We start from the raw sequence: 23,541 nt of genomic DNA on the forward strand, positions 1-23,541 counted from the left end.
TATTTGGATTTTCTCTCTTCTTTTATTGGTTAATCTTGGTAATGGTCTATCAATTTTATTTATCTTTTCAAAGAACCAGCTTTTTGTTTCATTTATCTTTTTTTTTTTTTGAGACAGAGTTTTGCTCTTGTGCAGGCTGGAGTGCAATGGCGCAATCTCAGCTCGCTGCAACCTCTACCTCCCGGGTTCAAGTGATTCTCCTGCCTCAGCTACCCAAGTAGCTGGGATTACAGGCGTGTGCCACCACACCTGGCTAATTTTTTGTATTTAGTAGAGACGGGGTTTCACCATGTTGGTCAGACTGGTCTCCAACTCCTGACCTCAGGTGGTCCGCCCTCCTCTGCCACCCAAAGTGCTGGGATTACAGGCATGAGCCAGCGTGCCTGGCATTTGTTTCATTTATCTTTTGTATTTTGTTTTTTTGTTTGTTTGTTTCAATATCATTGAATTCTGCTCTGATCGTGGTCATTTCCTTTCTTCTGCTGGGTTTGGGTTTGGTTTGTTCTTGTTTCTATAGTTCCTTGAGGTATGACCTTAGATTGTCTGTGCTCTTTCAGACATTTTTTTGTTTGTTTGTTTTTGAGACAGAGTCTTGCTCAGTCGCCCAGGCTGGAGTGCAGTGGTGCGATCTCGGCTCACTGTGAGCTCCGCCTCCTGGGTTCACGCCGTTCTCTGCCTCAGCCTCCCGAGTAGCTGGGTCTACAGGCGCCTGCCACCACGCCTGGCTAATTTTTTTTGTATTTTTAGTAGAGACGAGGTTTCACCATGTTAGCCAGGATGGTCTCGATCTCCTGACCTTGTGATCTGCCCGCCTCGGCCTCCCAAAGTGCTGGGATTACAGGCGTGAAACACCGCACCCGGCCAGACTTTTTGATGTAGGTGTTTAGGGCTATGAACTTTCCTCTTAGCACTGCCTTTGCTGTATCCAAGAGGTTTTGATAGATTGTGTCACTGTTGTCCTTCAGTTTGAAGAATTTTGTTTTGTTTTGTTTTTTGTTTTTTGTTTTTTGTTTTTTGTTTTTAGAGGGAGTCTTACTATGTTGCCAGGCTGGAGTGCAGTGGCAGATCTTGGCTCACTGCAACCTCTGCTTCCCAGGTTCAAGTGATTCTCCTGCCTCAGCCTCCCAAGTAGCTGAGATTACAGGCACGTGCCACCATGCCCAGCTAATTTTTGTATTTTTAGTAGAGACGGGATTTTACCATGTTGGCCAGGATGATCTCGATCTCCTGACCTCATAATCTGCCCTCCTCGGCCTCTCAAAGTGCTGGGATTACAGGCGTGAGCCACCATGCCCAGCCCAGTTTGAAGAATTGTTTAATTTCCATCTTGATTTCATTTTTGAGCCAATGATCATTCAGGAGCAGGTTATTTGATTTCCATGTATTTATATGGTTTTGAAGGTTCCTTTTGGAGTTGATTTACAGTTTTATTCCACTGTGGCCTGAGAGAGTGCTTGATATAAGTTCCGTTTTCTTAAATTTACTGAGGCTCATTTCATGGCCTATCATATGGTCTATCTTGGAGAAAGTTCCATGCACTGATGAATGGAATGTATATTCTGTGGTTGTTGAGTAGAATGCTCTGTAAATATCTGTTAAGTCTATTTGTTCCAGGGTACAGTTTAAATCCATTGTTTCTTTGTTGACTTTCTGTCTTGATAAACTGTCTGGTGCTGTCGGTGGAGTCTTGAAGTCCCCCACTATTACTGTGTTAGCTACTGTTGCTTGCTTTTGGTCTCCCTTTGCATGGAATATCTTTTTCCACCCTTTTACCTTAAGTTTATGTGAGTCCTTACCTGTTAGGTGAGTTTCTTATAGGCAGCAGATGGTTGGTGAATTCTTATCCATTCTGCAAGTCTGTATATTTTAAGTGGAACATTTAGGCCATTTACATTCAACCTTAGTATTGCGTTATGAGGTACCATTCCATTCATTGTACTATTTGTTGCCTGCATAGCTTGTTTGTTTCTTTTCTTTTTTTAATTGTATTTTTGCTTTATAGGGCCTGTGAGATGTGCGCTTTAAAGAGATTGTGTTTTGATGTGTTTCCAGGATTTGTTTCAAGATTTAGAACTCCTTTTAACAGTTGTAGTACTGGCTTCCTAGTGGCGAATTCTCTCAGCATTTGTTTGTGTGAAAAGGACTGTATCCCTCCTTCACTTATGAAACTTAGTTTTGCTGGAAACAATTGTTTTGTTTAAGGAGGCTGAAGATAGGGCCCAGTCCCTTCTAGCTGGGAGGGTTTCTGCTGAGAAATCTTCTGTTAATCTGATAGGTTTTCCTTTACAGGTTACCTGGTGCTTTTGCCTCATAGCTCTTAAGATTCTTTCCTTTGTCTTAACTTTAGATAACTTGATGACTATGTGCCTAGGCAATGATCTTTTTGCAGTGAATTTCCCAGGTGTTCTTTGAACTTCTTGTATTTGGATGTCTAGGTCTCTAGTAAGTCCAGGGAAGTTTTCCTTGATTATTCCCCCAAATATGTTTTCCAAACTTTTAGATTTCTCTTCTTCCTCAGGAACGCCAATTATTCTTAGGTTTGGTCGTTTAACATAATGTGAGACTTCTTGGAGGCTTTATGTTTTCTTATTCTTTTTTCTTTATCTTTGTTGGATTGGGTTAATTTGAAAACCTTGTCTTTGAGCTCTGAAGTTCTTTCTTCTGCTTGTTTAATTCTAATGCTGAGAATTTCCGGAGCATTTTGCATTTCTATAAGTGTATCCATTGTTTCCTGAAGTTTTGATTTTTTTAATATATACTATCTATACCTATTTCATTGAAAATTTCTCCCCTCATTTCTCTCCTTCCTTCCTTCCTTCCTTCCTTCCTTCTTTCTTTTTTTCTTTCTGTTTTTTTTTTTTTTGGGAGTGTTGTGGGGGACGGAGTCTCACTGTGTCACCCAGGCTGGAGTGCAGTGGCATGATCTGGGCTCACTGTAACCTCCGCCTCCCGGGTTCACACCATTCTCCTGCCTCAGCCTCCCGAGTAGCTGGGACTACAGGCATGTGCCACCACGCCTGGCTAATTTTTTATATTTTTAGTAGAGATGGGGTTTCACCATGTTAGCCAGGATGGTCTCAATCTCCTGACCTCGTGATCTGCCTGCCTTGGCCTCCCAAAGTGCCGGGATTACAGGCTGAGCCACAGCACCTGGCCTCCCCTCATTTCTTGTATCATTTTTTTTTTGACTTCCTTAAACTGGGCTTTGCCTTTCTCTAGTCCCTCCCTGATTAACTTAATAACTAACCTTCTGAATTCTTTTTTCAGGTAAATCAGGGATTTCTTCTTGGTTTGGATCCATTGCTGGTGAGCTAGTATGATTTTTTGGGCATGCTAAAGAACCTTGTTTTGTCATATTACCAGAGTTGGTTTTCTGGTTCCTTCTCATTTGGTTAGGCTCTGTCAGAGGGAAGGTCTAGGACTCAAGGCTGTTGTTCAGATTCTTTTATCCCACAGGGTGTTCCCTTTATGTAGTCCTCTCCTGATTTTCCTAGGGATGTGGCTACCTGAGAGCTGAGCTGTAGTGACTGTTATCTGTCTTCTGAATCTAGTCACCCAGCAAGTCTACCAGGCTCCAGGCTGGTACTAGGGATTGTGTGCTCAGAGTCCTGTGATGTGAACTGTCTGTGAGTCTTTTGGCCATGGACACCAACACAGTATTTGGGGTGTCTCCTGGGTCCTGCAGGAGCAATCTGCTTCCTTCAGAGGGTCTGTGTTCTCTCTGCTTTCCTGATTTATTCTTGTAGTCATTCTAGAGCAAAAGGTCACAATGCAAGCCTCCACACTCTGCTCTGTCCGTCCCAGGGGGAGCTGCAATCTACTCCTGCCTCCCATCTGCCATGATCTCCTAATTCTCTCTGATTATTGGAGCTTTGTAGTAAGTTTTGAAATCAAGAAGTCTTCCAACTTTGTATTTTTCAAGATTCTTTTGGGTATTGTGCTTCCTTTGCTTGTCAGTTTTAGGATCAGTTTGTCAATTAATGCAAAAATCCAACTGGAATTTTGATATAAATTGTGTTAAATCTATAGATTAATTTTGTGAGTCTTGCCATCTTATTATAATAGTATTGAGTTTTCTGATCCATAAACATGGGGTATTCTGATCCATAAACATGGGGTATCTCCATTTATTTAAAACTTTAATTTCCTTTAGGAGTGTTTTATAGTTTTCAGTGTAGTATGCAAGTCTTGCTTTACCTTTCATTTTTTTAAAGGCATTTTGATGACTAAAGAATGTAAGTTGATAGTTTATTTTCTTCCAGTAGTTTCATAATATTACTCTACTGTTGGCTGGGCACGGTGGCTCACACCTGTAATCCTAGCACTTTGAGAGGGCAAGGTCGGCGGATTGCCTGAGCTTAGGAGTTTGAGACCAGCCTGGGCAACACAGTGAAACCCTGTCTCTACTAAAATACAAAAAAAACTGGCTGGGTGTGGTGGTGTGCGCCTGTAGTCCTTGCTACTCTGGAGGCTGAGGCAGGAGAATTGTTTGAACCCGGGAGGCGGAGGTTGCGGTGAACTGAGATTGTACCACGGCACTCTAGTCTGGGTGACAGAGCAAGACTCCATCTCTTAAAAAAAAAAAAAAAAAAGTATGTATATATATCTACTGTCTTCTGAGTTGCTTTATTTCCGACGAGAAATCTGCTGTCATCCTTATCTTTGTTTCTATCTATGTAATGTGTTCTCTCACCACCCCCCACCCTTTATCACTGGTTTTAAGCAAATGATCTATAGTTTTCTTCATGTTCCTTGTACTTGAGGTTTATTGATCTTCTTGGTTCTAATGATTAACTTTGGAATAAAGGACAAACTTATTATTATGTTGAGTTTTTAAATCCTTGAGTATTATATGTCTTTGTTATTTAGGTCTTCTCTGATTTCTTTCATTAGCATTTTGTAGTTTTCAGCATACATATCCTGTATGTATTTTGTTAGTTTATACTTAAGTATTTCATTTTTTAGAGTTCTCTAAATGGTGGTTTAAAAAATTTTTATTTTCACATGTTTATTGCTAGAATATAAAAATATATTACATTTTTGTCCTTTGATCTTGTATCCTGCAACCTTGCTAAATTTACATATTAGCTTCAGGATTCATTTTTTACAGGTTCCTTTAGATTTTCTACACAGACATTCATGCCATCTGTTAATAGGGAAAGTATGATGCTTCCTTTCTGATGTGTATGCCTTTTATTCCTTTCTCCTTTCATATTGCCCTGGATGAGACTCCCATCATGATGTTGGAGAGGGTAGAGACCAGATTTGGAGTGTAAAGTCATGGATTCGGCTTTTGGCCTCAATTGTCATTAAAAAAGCCATTCATTTTCAAGTTTAATTTTAGGCCTTTTCTTGTTCTCTCTGCTTAATTTTAAAATGTGTATCTTTCTACAACAGATATATTGTCTAGGTTTAATTTATTTTGTTGTGTTTCCACAGACCCCCATTTCCTCTGTTAGAGGAATTGTGATGTTACTCAAGCGCCAAGCAGAGGGTGGCCATGGTTGTCCAGATGCCCCGGCCTGTGGTCCTGTCCTGGAGGGCTTTGTGTCGAATGATCCATGCATCTACATTCAAATAGAGCACTCTGCTATCTGGGACCAAGAACAGGAGGCACATCGACAATTTGCCCGGTAAAAAATCTTCACTCATGGACTCACACCCTACTTAGATGCCTGCTTTATACTAATGGAAAGTTTTTCAAGATCCAGTTTTAATTGTTTAAACTTTTAGAAGTTTTGTGTGGGCACATGAAAATAAAATGGATCCAAGTGATAGAAATCTCTACAAATACTGGCCCTCTCTCTCCCAGAGAGTATCTGGAATGGAGTTCTGTTCTGTGGGAGCAGCCTGCTCCAGGACTTGAAGCAACTTCACAATGAGAAGCTAGGGAGAAAAGCATCAACCCCAGACCCTGAAAATCCCCTGTCACTGGCAGAGTCCCAGATGATTTTCCTTATCATACTTGTTCATTCATTCACAGCATTAGAAAACAAAGTTATCACTGCCTGCAAACAATAAATTGTCCTTAATACCACCAAGGATGGGACTAGTTTCAAAGCTCTGTCTGTGGAAAGAGGCAAGACCTGTCTCACCTCTTTGGACTGGCCCTCTTAGAATCACAGAATTTTAGAGCAGGCAGGGTTCCTCCTGCTGCCCCTTCTGGATTCTGAAAAACCCTTTCTGAGATGGATCTTGTACTCTTCCTCACTGTTTCTTTGCTTAGGTTATGCACATGACTTGGGCTTCTGCCTCAAATGGAGGTATCCACTACCTTCCCAGCCCTCTGATTTAAGGCCAGTTAGCCACCCTGGAAGATCAAGGCAGCTCCGGAGGAAGCTGGGCCCCATTACTAGCCTTTCCATGCTTCATACAGGCTCACTGGGCTCTGGGTGATTTTAGGTAACTTTTGGGGAGAAGGGGACAATGTGTGACAAACATAGCTTTCAGCTCCCAACAGAACCCTTCATTTTCTTTTTATGTAATTTTCTCTTTAAAGAACAACTGGTCAGGTCTAGTGTATGGAGATCCCTTGTGAGGACAGAGCCCTAATATCTGGATGATGTTTCTGAATTTAGTTGACGTTTTGCACTTGGACATCTAGTGGTCATTTTAGGCAAACATGTCCAGACTGAACTCCTGTCTTCCCTGGACCCTGCCTCCTGTGGCCTGGCTGTCTTAGTGTCAGCCCTCCATGAGCTTAGGCAAAAAGTCCTGGGGTTAACTCTGACTTCTCTCTACTTTCCACAAACCATATCAAGCTCTTAGCAAGTCCTATTGGCTCTGCCTTCAAGTGTAGCTAGAATCTGCCCTCTGCTCATCCACTGTGTTGCTGTTACTCGGCGCAGGTTGTTACCTCCTACTGGATCACAAGAACTTCCACACTGGACTCCTGCTTCCACCTGCCCCTTCAGTCTGTTTTCCATGCAGCACCCAGAGCTGGCCTGTTAAAGCACAAATCAGATCACATCACTTCCCTGCCCCAAACCCTCAAACAACTCCTGCTTCACTCTGAGGAAAACCCAAAATCACGGCTTTTAGGCCTTCTGGCTAAGATCAAGTGTAGAAAAGCCACAGGACCTGTGAAGGCCCTTGCCCTCAAGGTCTGCTTACTCTGGCCCCTCCACTGTCTTCAGCCTCACCCCTCCTCTCTCCCGGCCTTTCAGTGCACTCCCACCTCCTTGCTGTTCCTGACCATGTGTTACGCGCCTCTGCCCAAGGGCCTGGTGCCACCATCCCTCCCTGTAGCATTCTCCCAAATAACTGCATGGTTTGCTGCCACATTCCTTTATGTTTTTCTCTGAACAAACAAAAAGTAAACTATGAAAACACAAAAGTACATAGTAGTATATGCATCCACCCAGGCCAACATTATCAAAGGTTTTTCCTTACTTCCTTCATCTGTCTGTTTCCTGGGGCAGGGGGAGAGGACTGAGGTTAAAGAAAATCCCAACCTATTGTTTTGCCCTCTCATGACTCTAAAAACTGTGGGCTTTGTTTTGTTTTGTTTTTACAGAGCCACAGTGCCATTTTAAAACTTAACAAGTTGTATATCCAGTCCAAATTCGAAGTTACCTGATTGTCTCAAAAATGTCCTCCTACAGTTGACTTGTTGGGATCAGGACATAGCATTGGGTGGCCATGTCTCTATTTTTTTCTAATCTGGAGCATCCCTCAGCCCCTCTCCCTGTCTTGGAGGAGGTCCCATGTCCTGGATTCGTTTGTTTGCCTCATCATGAAGTTCTTTAACTTGTTCTCTCTCCTCCATATTTTCTGTAAACTGGAGTTAGCTCTAAATGCTTGATTATTGGGGTCCAACTTGTTTTGCGCAGCACTTCCTAGGTGGAGCCATAAGCTTCATACTCCATCTGTGATGCAGTTGGATGGCCAGATTTAACAAATTAAAATATAGGACACTAAATTTGAATTTCAGATAAATAACTAATTTCTTAGTATACATATGTCCCAAATATTGCATGGGACATACTTATACTAGAAGAATACATCTCTAAAAAATATGTAATTTTTTTCAGATAATAATTATTCATGATTTTTCTGAAATTCAGACTTAACTGGTGTCCTCCTGACTTCCCTTAGTGATGCAATTGGGTTGTCCCAGTCTTCATGGTGCTGAGGGGGAGCAGTGGGTTCAGGTGGTGTCAGCACGAGCCCTTCCTTATAAACTTCTCCCCCAAACTTTCCCTTAATGGTTTTGTCCTTTGATGAGGATCATCTAAATCACTTATTTAATTATGGCTAGTAAGATGGTGATTTTTCTTTTTTTTTCTTTTTTTTTTTTTTTTTGAGACGGAGTCTTGCTCTGTCGCCCAGGCTGGAGTGCAGTGGCCGGATCTCAGCTCACTGCAAGCTCCGCCTCCCGGGTTTACGCCATTCTCCTGCCTCAGCCTCCAGAGTAGCTGGGACTACAGGCGCCCGACACCTCGCCCGGCTAGTTTTTTGTATTTTTTAGTAGAGACGGGGTTTCACCGTGTTAGCCAGGATGGTCTCAATCTCCTGACCTCGTGATCCGCCCATCTCGGCCTCCCAAAGTGCTGGGATTACAGGCTTGAGCCACCGCGCCCGGCCGATGGTGATTTTTCTAACTCTATCATTTCTTCCACATCTAGTGGCTAAAATTTTCTGTAAATAACTTTCCGCTACCAACTAGGCTTTTGTTTACCTTATCCTTCATGTCTTTCCTCAAGTGTTACCTTGGCTAGGAACAGTGGCTCAGGCTGAGGTGGGAGGATGGCTTGAGGCTGGAGTTTGAGACTAGCCTGAGCAACATAGTGAGACCCCATCTCTACAAAAAATTTTAAAATTACCCGGGTACAGTGGCATGTGCCTATAGTCCCAGCTACTCCAGAGGCTGATGTTGGAGGATCACTTGAGCCCAGCAGTTTGAACCTGCAGTGAGCTGTGATTGCGCTACTGCACTGTAGCCTGGATGACAGAGTGAGGCCCTGTCTTTAAAAAAAAAAAAAAAAAAAAAATTACCAAGCTAAAATAAATAAAAAAGATTTACCAAACTAAAAAAAAAAAAGAATTACCTTATCAGACCTTCCTTGACCACCCAACATGAGATGGTACCCCACTGCTAACCCCACATACATGACTTTCATTTGTGTTCAGTAGTGTGTTCATTAATGTATCCCCAATATCTAAGAACAATGCTACAAAGCAGGTGTTTAATCAGTATTTATTCAATATTATCATTGAATGAATGAATGTTGAGGCTTAATTTTTATAAGTTCTAGGACAATCAAATTAATACATTGCCTCAAGTACCATAAATTGGAAATAATAATCCCAATCCTATGATTATGTCTTTGAGATTCAAAATAAATTTAAATAAATCACATTTAAATTAATACACATACTTTTTTGCACAAAACATGTTTAATAACATTTATTAAATGACCTGTGCAAGGCCTTTCACATACACACTGTCCCTTCACCTTCACATTCTCTCTGTATGTTATACCTTATTCACTCCATTTTACAGATGAGAAAGCCTCAAATCTAGCTTATATATATGTAAATATATTTGTGTGTATGTGCATATATACATGTAGATATATACATGTTTTATTTTAAGAGCCAGAGTCTCTCTTTGTTGCCCAAGTTGGAGTGCAGTGGTTGTGATCACGACTCATTGCAGCCTCAACCTCCTGGACTCAAGTGATTGTCCCTCCTCAGCAACCTTATCCCAGTAGCTAGGACTTTAGGACTATAGGCATGCACCACCATGCCTCGCTAATTGCCATTTAGCTTACAAGGTATTCTTTTTGTTGTTTGTTTTATCAAGATAAAAATCAATTAGTCTCTTATTAGCAGAAGATAGTGTAGTTGGTAGATTACCTTATCATGGAACTCTTGAGTTTCAAGGATGAAGGAGCAGCAATGGGAAGTGGGCTCCATGGCCCCAGTTCTTCTCCTTCATAAGCTCTTTACTCCATCTTGGACACCCTCCTCACCAGTCCAGCCAAGCCAAGATCTGAAGCTGTGTTATTGGCACTTTACCCTCCCTACCATCCTGGCCGCCCTTTTCAAGGGAAACCAAGGTGAAATCACATAAAGTACAAAAAGCCTACAAATGTCTTTCTGTGGAACAAGTCCAAGCAAAATCTAACTGCAGTTTGGCTAAGTGTGCAAAGCTCATTAGGCTCTTGATTTCTTTCTCCCTCAGCAATAACCAAAGAACCTCGACTTTCTGGGACCAAGAACAGGAGGCACATCAACAATTTGCCAGGTAAGAAATCTTCATTAATGTATTAATGAACATTTACTATAAAGAGGGATTGATGGCTTTGGTAGCTTAGAGTTTGGCCCTGGCAGCAGGAAGATACGGTCTCAGATCCCAGCATTGCCATTTGTTAGTCATTTAACCCTGGCCAAATTGCTTAAGCTTTTCAAGACTAAGTTTTCTCATCTGTAAAATGGTTCTAGTGCATGCCAGATAGGATCGTGATGAGGTTTCAATGCAGCAATCACTTCACACACAATGCTACGAAGTGTTCAGCATGGTATCTGGCACATGGTAAGTATTCAGTCAGTTTTAACAATTGTGAATCCCATATTCAAAGTGCTCATGGTATAATGGAGAGAACAAATGTTCAAGGTACCTTATAATAGAGCAAGTGTGCTTCCTACTGTACTACATGTGTGGGCAGGGGTACAGAAGAGATACAGAAGAGGGAGCAGCCCCCTGCCTGCGGAATTAGGGCATACCTTCCTGAAGATGGCCCTTGAACAGTTTGTGAAAACTGTGGGAAGAGAACTGTAGTCAAGAATACAGTATATGCAGTGGCCCAGGAGCAGAGCAGGACATGGCACAGCCTGGTGGTGGAGGAAAGGGAATTTAGTGCGATGAGAGAGTAGAATGTTTGAGGGGAGCTCTGGGAGAACAGGCTAGAGAGTCATCTTGGGGCCTGGCTATGAAGAGCCCAGAGTAGGTGTACCTTGCTCAGGGATGTAGGTCTTAATCTACAAGTAATGGGATGTTACCCAGGGATAAGCACTTGACAGTTTCGTGACCTTTGGTACCTTACCTCGTCTCTCTGTGTCTCGCTTTCATCATCTGTAAAATGCCGATAATAAATAATACCAACCTCTTGGAATTCTTTAGTTAATGTGTGTATGTGCTGTCAAGTGATAGCTATTCGTCGGATAGTAGTAATATTTTTCCAAGGTTGAAAGTTCCAAGTTAATGTTTAAATCAGTGAATTTCTTTTCATCTTCTAGGAACGTGCTATTTCAAACACTGAAATGTAAATGTCCTGTTATTTGTTTTAATGCCAAGGATTTTGTGAGAATAGTGCTGCAGTTTTTTGGTAATGATGGCAGTTGGAAGCATGGTAAGTTATATTTTTTGTTCTCTCTATAATTTAACTCTTCAACTGTGACTCCTCCTATCAATGGGAGAATGGTGAGGGCAGCCATGTCACACAACTCCTGGGGGACCTGGCCACACAGACTGATATGCCTCCTCATGGGCCCTAGGCATGGGGAGGAAGTTTTCTTCCATGTTTCTAGGTTATTTGAATTTTTACAAGTATACATTACTTTCATAATTTAAAATAGGAAAGAATTAACTTAAGTAGCATGGTCAGTGAGGTTTGTTGTTACCACAAATAGCTTATAAACTTTCTAAGAATTAAACTACAGTCCAGAGTAATTAACATTGAAACAATATAGGACCTACTTTTTATTTAAAATACTGAAGATTTTAAATGTGCATATATATTTTAGTTTTCTGGTTTTTTTAGAGATGGGGTCCAACTCTGTTGCCCAGGTTGGTCTCAAACTGCTGGCCTCAAGCCAACTTCCTGCCTCAGCTTCCCAAAGTGCTGGGATTATAGGTGTGACCACCGCACCTCGCTTAAAGTAGTAAAGTTTTTTTATAACTTTTTAAAAACTAGATGGACATGGCCAGGCGCGGTGGCTCACGCCTGTAATCCCAGCACTTTGGGAGACTGAGGCAGGCGGATCACGAGGTCAGGAGTTGTAGACCAGCCTGGCCAACATAGTGAAACCCCATCTCTACTAAAAATATAAAATTTAGCTGGGCATGGTGGCTCATGACTGTAATCCTAGCTACTCAGGAAGCTGAGGCAGGAGAATTGCTTGAGCCCAGGAGGTGGAGGTTGTAGTGAGCTGATATTGCACCACTGCACTCCAGCCTGGGGGACAGAGTGAGACACTGTCTCAGGAGGAAAAACAAACAAACACACAATTAGATGGACAGATAAGTGGTAAAGAAAATATAGCAAAAATATTCATTGTAGAATCTAGGTGGTGGACATACGTGTTCACTGTATAATTCTTTTCAAATTGTGTATTTGAAAATGTTCATAATAAAAGGTTGGAAAAAGCCCTTTTTATTGTCAAAAATTTCTAACATATACAAAAGTAGTCATCACCCAGTTTCAACAATTATCAATTTCCAGCCAATCTTTTTTTTTTTTTTTTTTTGAGATGGAGTCTTACTCTGTCACACAGGCTGGAGTGCAGTTGCATGATCTTGGCTCACTGCAACCTCTACCTCCCTGGTTCAAGTGATTCTCCTGCCTCAGCCTCCTGAGTAGCTGGGACTACAGGTGCGCGCCACCATGAGTGGCTAATTTTTGTATTTTTATTAGAGACGGGGTTTCACCATGCTGGCCAGGCTAGTCTTGAACTCCTGACCTTGTGATCTGCCCGCCTCGGCCTCCCAAAGTGAGCCACCGCACCTGGCTCCAGCCAATCTTTTGCTCTATAACTCCCCATACTTCCAAACTGCCACCCTCCTGAATACTTTGTAGCAAAACCCAAACATCATGTGATTCATCTCTAAATATTTCAATTGTATGACTAAAATGTGAGATTCAGTTTTTAAAACAACACCATCATCTCTACCCACCCCCAAGGAAATTAGCCAATAATCTTTTTCTCTTTTTTTCCTTCTAAAAATTTTACTGATTCATAATAGATATACATTTTTTGGGGGGACTTGTGATATTTTGATATATTCATATAATGTGTAATTTTAATAATCAAATCTGCATAATTGGGATATCTATCACCTTAAACATTTATCTTTTCTTTATACTGGGAACATTTGAATTTTCCTTTACTAGCTATTTTGAAATATACAATAGATTATTATTTACTATAGTCACTCTACTGATTTACTGAACACCAGGTCTTCTTTCTTCTACCTAACTATATATTTGCAACTGTTAATCAACTACTCTTAATCCCACCCACCACCCCCTTACCCTCCCTGACCTCTGGTAACCACCAATCTACTCTACCTTCATGAGATCTGCTTTCTTAGCTCCTGCATATGAGTGAGAATCTGCGATATTTGTCTTTCTGTGCTTGGCTTATTTCACTTAACATAATGACCTCCAGTTCCATCCATGTTGCTGCAAGTGACAGGATTTCATTCTTTTTTATGGCTGAATAGTAATTCCATTGTGTAAATATACCACATTTTCTTCATTTATCTGTTGATGGACACTCAGGTTAATTCCTTATTTTGGCATTGTGAGTAGTGCTGCAGTAACATGGAAATGCAGATATTGCTCTGATATGTTGATTCTTTTGAATATTTTGATTCTTTTGAATATATACCCAGGAGTGGGATTGCTGGATCATATGGTAGCTCTATTTCATTTTTTGAGGAACCTACGTACTGTTTTCCATAGTGGCTGTACTAATTTACTTTCCTACCAGTAGTGTATGAGGGTTCCCCTTTCTCCATATCCTCACCAATATCTGTTATTCCCTATCTTTTTGATGAAAGTCCTTTTAAATTGGGGTGAGATGATATCTCATTGTGATTTTCCTTGCGTTTTTCTTATGATTAGTGATATTTAGCATTTTTAAATATTCTTGTTGGCCTTTTGTATATCTTCCTTTCAGAAATGTCTATTCAAATACTTTGCCTGTTTTAAATCATGTTTCCCCCTGTTGAACTGTTTGAGTTCCTTTTATATCCTGGTTATTAATCCCCTACCAGGTAGATAGTTTGCAAATATTTTCTTCCAGTCTGTGAGTTGTCTCTTCACTCCGTTGTTTCCTTTGCTGTACAGCTTTTGCTTGATGTAATTTCATTTGTCTATTTTTGCTTTTGTTGCCTATACTTTTGAAGTTTTAGTAGAAAAAAAAAAAAAAAAAGTCATTGCCCAGACAAATGTCCTGGAGCATTTTCCCAGTGTTTTCTTCCAGATGTTTCATAGTTTCAGGTTCTTCGATTTAAGTACTTAATCCATTTTGATTTGATTTTTGTATATGGTGAGAGATAGGAGTCTAGTTTCATTCTTCTGCATGTGATTTTCCCAGCACCTTTCCCCAATATATATTCTTGAAGCCTGTCAAAAATGAATTGGCCGTAAATGTGTTGATTTATTTCTGGGATCTCTATTCTGTTCCATTGGTCTATGTGTCTGTTTTTATGTCAGTACCATGCTGCCTTTGTTACTATAGCTTTGTAGTATAATTTGAAGTCAGGTAGTGTGATTCCTCCAGCTTTGTTATTTTTGCTTGTGATTGCTTGGCTACTCAGGGTGTTTGGTTCCATACAGATTTTAGGCTTTTTTTGTCCTATTTCTTTTTTTTGTTTTTTGAGATGGAGTCTTGCTCTGTTGCCAGGCTGGAGGGCAGTGGTGTGATCTCGGCTCACTGCAACCTCCACCTCCTGGGGTTCAAGCGATTCTCGTGCCTCAGCCTCCCAAGTAGCTGGGACTATAGGCACCCGCCACCACGCCTATATTTGTATTTTTAGTAGAGACAGGGTTTCACCATGTTGGCCAGGATGGTCTTGATCTCCTGACCTTGTGATCCGCCCACTTTGGTCTCCTAAAGTCCTGGGATTACAGGCGTGAGCCACCGCGCCTGGCCTTTTTGTCCTATTTCTATGAAGAATGTCATTGGTATTTTGATGGAGATTTCATTGACTCTTTGATTGCTTTAGGTAACACAGATTTTTTTTTTTTTTTTTTTTTTTTTTGAGATGGAGTCTCTCCTTGTCACCCAGGCTGGAGTGCAGTGGCACGATCCTGGCTCACTGCAAGCTCCGTCTCCCAGGTTCACACCATTCTCCTGCCTCAGCCTCCCGAGTAGCTGGGACTACAGGCATCTGCCACCATGCCCGGCTAATTTTTTGTATTTTTCATAGAGACGGGGTTTCACCATGTTAGCCAGGATGGTCTTGATCTCCTGACCTCATGAGCCACTGCGCCCAGCCGGTAACATTGATATTTTAGCAATGTTAATTCTTGCTTTCCCTCACTTTTATTCTACGTAAATCTGTATAAGTATTTCCTTATCCATTCAGCCATTCCATGACTTTTAATTGAAACATTTAGTCCATTTACATTCAATATTATTGGTAGGTGAGGACTTATTTCTGCCATTTTGTTACTTGTGGTTAAGTGATTTTCTCTGGTAGGATCTTTTTAATTTGTTGCTTTTGTGTGTGTGTGTATTTATTGTAGGTTTTTGCTTTGTGGTTACAAAAACCGATAATATATACACTACAAATAAAAAGGAGGCTTACCAAAAAATCTTGTAACAAATTATTTTAAACAGATGACAACTTACCTTTATTTACAAAGAAAAGAATAGAAACAAACAAATAAAGGAAAAACTAAAAAACCTCTACACTTTAATTCCACCCCCTACACACATTTTGACTTTTTGTTGCCTCAATTTATGTGTTTTTATATGGCCCATCTCTTAACAGGTTGCCATAGCTGTTACTGCTTTTTATAGATTTATATCTTTTAATCTTCACACTGGAGTTATGAGTGGATTGTATACCACAATTACAGTGTTAGAGTATGCTGAGTTTGTGTATTTACTTTTACTAGTGGGTTTCAATCCTTCAAATGTTTTCTTTTTGTATGTTTGTGTTTTTTTCTTTCAGATTGAAGAACTCCTTTTAGCATATCTTGGAAGACGTATCTGGTGGTGATGAATTTCCTCAGTTTTTGTTTGTCTGGGGCTTTATTTCTTTTTCATGTTTGAAGGATAGCTTTGCTGGGCACAGAATTCTTGGTTGGCAGTTGTCTTTTGTTTTCCTTTTTATTGGGTGGGGGGGGGGTGGGGAGATGGGGTCTCACTGTGTCACCCAGGCTGGAATGCAGTGGTGCGATCATAGCTCACTGTAACCTCAAATTCTTGGGCTGAAGTGATCCTCCTGCATCAGCCTTCCAAGTAGTTGGGACTACAGGTGTGTTCTACCACACCCAGATAATGTTTTTATTTTTATTTTGTAGAGACAGGGGTCTCACAATGTTGTCCTGGCTGCTGTTGAACTCCTAGCCTGAAGCAGTCCTCCTTCCTTGGGCTCCCAAAGTGTTGGGATTACAGGTGTGGGCCACCACGCCTGGCAGTTTTCTTTTCTTTCAGCACTTTGAATAGGTTATCCCACTCCCTCCTTCTGTTGAGAAACCTGTTGCCAGATGAATTGGAGCTCCTTTATATGTTATTTGTTCTTTTCTCTTGCTGTTTTTGGGGTCCTTTCTTTGTACTTGACCTTTGGGGGTTTGCTTATTATGTGTGTAGTAAAATATAGGGTAGTTATATTTGGGTAATTATGGGGTAGTTTTATTTGGGTTTAATCTGTTTAGGGATCTCTGGCCTTCCTGTACCTGGATATTTATATATTTCTCAAGATTTGGGCCAGGCACAGTGGCTCATGCCTATAATCCCAGCACTTTGGGAGTCTGAGGCAGGTGGATCACTTGAGTTCAGGAGTTTGAGACCAGCCTGGCCAACATGGTGAAACCCTGTCTCTACTAAAAATTCAAAAGTGAGCCAGACATGATGGCACATACCTGTAATCCCAGATACTCGGGAGACTGAGATGAGAGAATCACTTTTAATCCAGGAGGCAGAGGTTGCAATGAGCCAAGATCAAGCCATTGCACTTCTGCCTGAGCAACAGAGCAAGACTCCATCTAAAAAAAAAAAAAAGATTTGGGAAGTTTTCTGTTATTATTTTTTGAATAAGCTTTCTACTCCTTGCTCTTGCTCTGCTTCATCTTGAACACCAATAATTCTTAGATTTGCTCTTTTGAGGCAATTTTCTGTATCTTATAGGTGTTCTTCATTTCTCTTCTTTCTTTTCTTCTTTCTCCTCTGTGTCTTTTCCAGTAGCCTATCTTCAGACTCACTGATTCTTTTATCTGCTTGATCCATTCTGCTGTTGAGAGCCTCTAATGAATTTTTTTGTTCAGCAAATATATTTCTCAGTTCTAGGATTTCTGTTTGATTTTTTAAATTATGTCAACCTCTATTAAATTTTTCTGATTAATTTCTGGGTTTTTCTGTGTTATTTTAGAGATCACTGAATTTCCTTAATACTGCAGTTTTGAATTCTTGATCAAAGAGCTTCCTTATCGCCATCCTGTTAAGGTCAGTCCCTGGCTCCTTGCTTTGTCTGGTTTGAGGAGGTCATGGTTCCCCACTTACTGTTATTTCTTGTGAATGTACGTCTATTTCTTTGCATTGAAGGATTAGTTTTTTGTTCCAATCTTCTCTTTCTGGCTTGTTTTGGTTTTTTATTGGATATGTTTGCTCAGAATTTTTTTTCAATGTATCTGTTGAACATCTTTTCGTTTTTGCTAGGTCCTTGCTTCCTTTTCAGCACTAGATGGCATCTTAAGCCCAGGTGTGCCTCGGCTCCAGCAAACTTCAGAGCGCTCCCCATCCCTGGTGAGGAAAGTCCCTAAGGGAATATACCTCGCAGTATGGGAAGGCTAGCTGGGAGTTCATGCCCAGGGGACCTGTAGGATCTACCTCCTACAACATGATCCTCCTGACCAGACTTTCTGGTTTGGTGTCTTCTCTGTCTGTGGTACAGAGGAGAGTGTCTGCTAGTCTCAACCACCGCCCATTTCTGGCTCTCCTCAGGGATATTTCTCCCTTCAGGCACTCATGATACTTCCTGTGGATTGTGGCAGGGAGGGGTCTCCTGCCAGGGGGCCCAAGATGATGGGAAAGTTGATTGTCCACCTTGGTCTCACTTTTTCCAGTTTAGTAACTGAATTGAGGGAAATTTTTCTACATGTTTGGTGACTGGCAGATGGGGGAAGGGACATAAAGTCTGATTCTCTTACTATCTGCATGGAGTTTTTTCACTTCTATGTGGCCTTGGAAACTGTGTCATCTTTATATTTGGGTTCTGGGATATTGCTGGTGATAATCTTGATGTTATATATTGGTTTTTGCTTTTCCGTGAAGGAGAGTGAAGTCAGCTTGCTTGTATTCCACCATTTTGGTAACATCAGTCTATTACCAATAATCTCTTTTTATTATTAGATATCTGGTCAGTGTTTGCACTTCCCTAGTTGTTCTATAACTGTTTTCGTTTTATTTGTTTTGTTTTTTACAATTTGTTTTAACTGGGGCCCAAAGCCCATAACTTGTATTTCTTTTTTTTTCTTTCTCTGTTGTTCAGGCTAGAGTTCAGTGGTGCAATTTTGGCTCACTGCAACCTCTGCCTCCCAGGTTCAGGCGATTCTCCTGCCTCAGCCTCCTGAGTAGCTGGGATTACAGGCACGTGCCACCACGCCTGGCTAGTTTTTTATATTTTTGGTAGAGACGGGTTTCACCATGTTGGCCAGGCTGGTCTCGAACTCCTGACCTCAGGTTATCTGCCTGCCTCAGCCTCCCAAAGTGTTTGGATTACAGGCATGGGCCACCACGCCCAGTCAGGTGTGCTTGTATTTCTTAAGCCTCTTTTCATCTATATGTTCTCCCTTCCTCTGTCTTACATCCTTGCAGTTGTTTTGTTGTTGAAGAAACCAGAGTGTTTGTCCTGTAGAATTTCTCACAGTCTGGATTTTACTGAGCACATCTCCTAGTCATTTAATATGTTCGCTCTCTTCTATTTCCTGTAAATTGGCAGTTAGATCAGATGCTTGATCAGATTCAGGTTAGATTTTGGGAGAGCAAGACTACATAAGTGTTGTATATATTTGTCAGGAGGTATATAATGTTTGGATGTTTACCTTTTTTTTGTGATGTTAGAAGCTACTGCTTGTCATTGTCTAGGTTCCTTAATCGCAACATGGTAATATTTAAGATCTATTATGCTTTCTTCATTTATTAGCTGAAATACTTACATAAAGAGAAATCCCACTTTATCATCTATTTGGTTACCCTAAGTGTACTTCATATAGAAAAGCCAAGATAAAAATTTGATTATTTTCCTTTATTTACCTGTTTTCAAAATAATGAATTGTTTCATAGAATCACCAAAAGGTGATAATTTTATTTATTTTATTTTTTTTTTGTTTTTGTTTTTTTGTTTTTTGTTTTTTTTTTTTTTTGAGGCGGAGTGTAGCTCTGTCGCCCAGGCTGGAGTGCAGTGGCCGGATCTCAGCTCACTGCAAGCTCCGCCTCCCGGGTTCACGCCATTCTCCGGCCTCAGCCTCCCGAGTAGCTGGGACTACAGGCGCCCGCCACCTCGCCCGGCTAGTTTTTTTTTTTTTTTTTTTTGTATTTTTTTTTAGTAGAGACGGGGTTTCACCGTGTTAACCAGGATGGTCTCGATCTCTTGGCCTCTTGATCCGCCCGTCTCGGCCTCCCAAAGTGCTGGGATTACAGGCTTGAGCCACCGCGCCCGGCCAAGGTGATAATTTTAAAAGCCTTTTCATTTTAGTATCATTATGAGCATATGAATTTAAATATATTTGATATGTTTTGACACATTGCACATGATCTTTGATGAGTTAGGTGAGTCTTTGTCATACAAACCTAGTAATCTGGGCATCTTCCTTGATTTGTGGTATGGTAGGATGTTTCCAGGTCATCTTGTGCATTTCCTGCCCTAGACCTGAAATTAACCATTTCTTCAAGAAGCCCTATTACTTTAGTAAAAATGGCATTTAGAGACCAGAATTTGGTCACTGGGTGTAAACCTCACTATTAGGTTGACTTTTGTTACCAGTCTAAGATGCTTGTATTTTTTAAATATAAAATATACCATGAGTTCATACTGATAATTCTAATTCATGTTCAGGATGACAGAGTTTTTACTTAACCGTATTCATCTCCTTTAAAACATACCAAAGAATCCTTTGTACTTGGAGGTCAGTTTGGCTGTATATAAGATCACTGGTTTACATCTTTCTTTGTGTTTCTAAAATATGCTATACTATTGTTTTTTGGCATAAAGTGGTGCTTTCAGAAAGTGTGGTGAAAATCTGATTCTCTTTCCCTAATTAGTGACTTGGTCTTTTTGTCTGAATGCCCAAAGTTTCTTGTTTGTTTTGTTTTCCTTTTTCTCTCTTTTTTTTTAAGTCTAGTTGTTTTACTAGACTGTGTCTTGGTGTTGGCTGTTTTGGATCAGTTTTCCAATATATGTATGTACCTTTAAAAAAAAAAAACTTTGGCTGGGTGCAGTGGCTCATATCTGTAATCCCAGCACTTTGGGAGGCCGAGATGGGTGGATCACCTGAGGTTAGGAGTTCAAGACCAGCCTGGCCAACATGGTGAAACCCCATCTCTACTAAAAATACGAAAATTAGCCAGGCATGGTAGCGTGCACCTGTAGTTCCAGCTCCTCAGGAGGCTGAGGCAGAAGAATCACTTGAACCTGGGAGGCAGAGGTTGCAGTGAGCAGAGATCTCACAAGACTCTGTCTCAAAAAAAAAGAAAAAAAAAAGTTATAAATAGCTTTTTGGTATAGCTTTAAAAAATAGCAGTTTTATTAAGATATAATTTCATACCATAAAATTCACTCTTCCACTGTACAATTCAGGGGTTTTTAAAGTAATCACAGAACTGTGCATCTATCACCACTACGTAATATCAGAACATTTTTGTCACCCCAGAAAGAAACCCTGTACTCCTTAGCAGCCACTCCCCATCTCCCCTTTCTCAGACTCTGGCAAGCACTAATCTGCTGATTTTTGTTTCTGGAGTTGTGTATTCTGAATATTTAACATGAATAGAATCATACAATATGCGGCCTTTTGTGACTGGCCTATTTCATTTAGTCTGATGTAGTTTGTTGTTGTTATTGGTTTTTAGCCTAGTATTTTAAAGGTTCATTCATGTTGTAGCATATATCAGTACTTTATTCCTTTTTATGGCTGAATAATATTCATATTTTGTTCATTCATCAGTTGATGGACATTTGAGTTGTTTTCACTTTTGGCTGTTATGATTAATGCTTCTATGAACTTTGGTGTACAGGTCTTTGCATGGATATATTTTCAACTTGCTTGAGTATATATCTAGAAGTAGTAGAATTGCTGGGTCATGTGGTACTCTGTATTTAACATTCTGAGGAACTGCCAAACTTGTTTCCAACAGGTCTGCACCATTTTAACCAGCACTGTATATAGCATTGTAATTTCCCCACATCCTTGCCCAATACATGTTTTTGTCTATCTATCTTTATTTTAGTCATCCAAGTGGATGTGAAGTGTTACACCTTGTGGTTTTGGTTTGTATTGTACTGATGGCTAATGATATTGGACATCTTCTCATGTGCTTATTGGCCACTTTCATATCTTTTTTTGGAGAAATGTCTGTTCAAATATTTTGCCCATTTTAAAATTGTGTTGTCTTTTTATTGTTTATTTGAAATAATTCTTTTTATATTCTAATATGAGTTTATTGTCAGATGTAAATTTGCAAATACTTTCTCCCAATCTGTGACTTGTCTTTTTAATTTCTTGATGTCCTTTGAAGCACTCTGTTTTTTTTTTTTTAAGGAAATCTGATTTATTTGTGTTTTCTTTTGTCATTTGTGTTTTTGGTGTCAAACCTAAGAAATTATTGTTTAATCCAAGGTCAGAAAGATTTACTAATATTTTTATTATACGAGTTTCATCATTTTCTCTCCGAGGTTAGGCTTATGATCCATTTGTTAATTTTTGCATATGGTGTGAGGTAGGGGTCTGTATTAGTGTCCTAGGTCTGCTGTAACTTACCATAAACTGAGTGCTTAAAACAACAAATTTATTTTCTTACAGTTCTGGAGGCTGGAAGTCCAAATTAAGGTGTTGACAGTTCCTTCTGGAGTCTCTGAGGGAAAATCCATTATGTGACTCTTCCTTAGCTTCTAGTGGTGGCTGGAAGTCCTTTTCACTCCTTGACTTGTAGATACATCCCTCCAGTCTCTGCTTCCATCCTCATGTGGCCTTTTCCCTCTGTGTGTCTCTATATGTCACCTTCTTTTCTGTCTCTCATAAGGACACCCATCATTGCATTTAGGGCTCACCCTAACTTAAGATGATCTCATCTCAAGATTCCTACCATAATTATATCTGCAAAGGCTCTTATTTCAAATAAGTTCTCATTCTGAGATTCTGGGTGGAGTTATCTTTTGAGGACCACAGTTCAACCCACTGTTGGTGTCTAACACCATTCTTAGTACTTTTGTTGAAAATCAATCAACCACTGATGTATGGGTTTATTTCTAGACTCTCAATTCTGTTCCACTGATCTGTAGGTCTATTCTGTGTCAATACTATACTGTATTGATTATGTATATGTCTTTATGTAGTTTAAAGTTATTATTATTATTTTTTTGAGACGGAATCTCGCTGTGTCACCCAGGCTGGAGTGCTGTGGTGCGATCTCAGCTCACTGCAAGCTCTGCCTCCCGAGTTCACACCATTCTCCTGCCTCAGCCTCCTGAGTAGCTGGGACTACAGGTGCCCACTACTACACCCAGCTAATATTTTGTATTTTTAGTAGAAACAGGGTTTCACCATTTTAGCCAGGATGGTCTCGATCTCCTGACCTTGTGATCTGCCTCTTCTGATCTCGTGATCCACCCGCCTTGGCCTCGCAAAGTGCTGGGATTACAAGCATGAGCCACTGCACCCTGCCTAAAGTCATCTTGAATTATAGTGTTTAGTGCTGTGTTCGTTTGTTTTTTTCCCTTTGATTTCCTATTTCATATGTTGAATCTTTTTATCTGTCTTTCATATTTATCTTTTTGTCATATTTATCGTTTTTTTGTCCAGAATCCATTTTCAGTCTCTTCATTTCTTTTTGATTTTCTTAAATTTTATTTTATTTTTAAGTTCTGTTGGACTTGATTCTTTTTCATTAAAAAAAAAATTCTCTTTTTTGGCTGGGCACAGTGTCTTACGCCTGTAATCCAAGCACTTTGGGAGGCTGAGGTGGGCAGATCAACTGAGGTCAGGAGTTCAAGACCAGCCTGGTCGGCATGGTGAAACCCCATCTCTACTAAAAAAACAAAAATTAGCTGGGCGTGGTGGTGGGGGCCTATAATCCCAGCTACTGCCCTGAGGCAGGAGAATCACTTGAACCTGGGGGGCGGAGGTTGCAGTGAGCCGAGATTGTGCCATTGCTCTCCAGCTTGGGCAACAGAACAAGACTCCATCTCAAAAAAATAAAACAAAACAAACAAACAAAAAAATTCCCTTTTTTAAATCTCTTTTTTACTTTAAGTAGTTAGCTATTATGTTTATTTGCATTTTTGTCTTGCCAGTTTAGTTTTTATTTCTGAATTGTCTTTTTAAAAAAATTTTCTCTCCTGGATTCTGTCATTTTTTTGTATAA

The 23,541-nt window shown here is 40.3% G+C and overlaps 1 protein-coding gene across 1 annotated transcript in view; it reads left to right on the plus strand.

The window, feature by feature from the left end:
* The window catches only part of POLN (DNA polymerase nu), a 155,386-nt gene that overhangs the window by 27,281 nt on the left and 104,564 nt on the right, over positions 1-23,541 (plus strand). Inside the window, exons 4-6 of the mRNA XM_008018117.3 lie at positions 5,440-5,633; positions 10,190-10,252; positions 11,245-11,357. Coding sequence (XP_008016308.2) covers positions 5,440-5,633; positions 10,190-10,252; positions 11,245-11,357 — 370 coding nt within the window. The remainder of the gene's footprint in view (positions 1-5,439; positions 5,634-10,189; positions 10,253-11,244; positions 11,358-23,541) is intronic.

The sequence above is a fragment of the Chlorocebus sabaeus genome, chromosome 27 (genome assembly GCF_047675955.1).
Source record: "Chlorocebus sabaeus isolate Y175 chromosome 27, mChlSab1.0.hap1, whole genome shotgun sequence".
NCBI classification, from domain to species: Eukaryota; Metazoa; Chordata; class Mammalia; order Primates; family Cercopithecidae; genus Chlorocebus; species Chlorocebus sabaeus.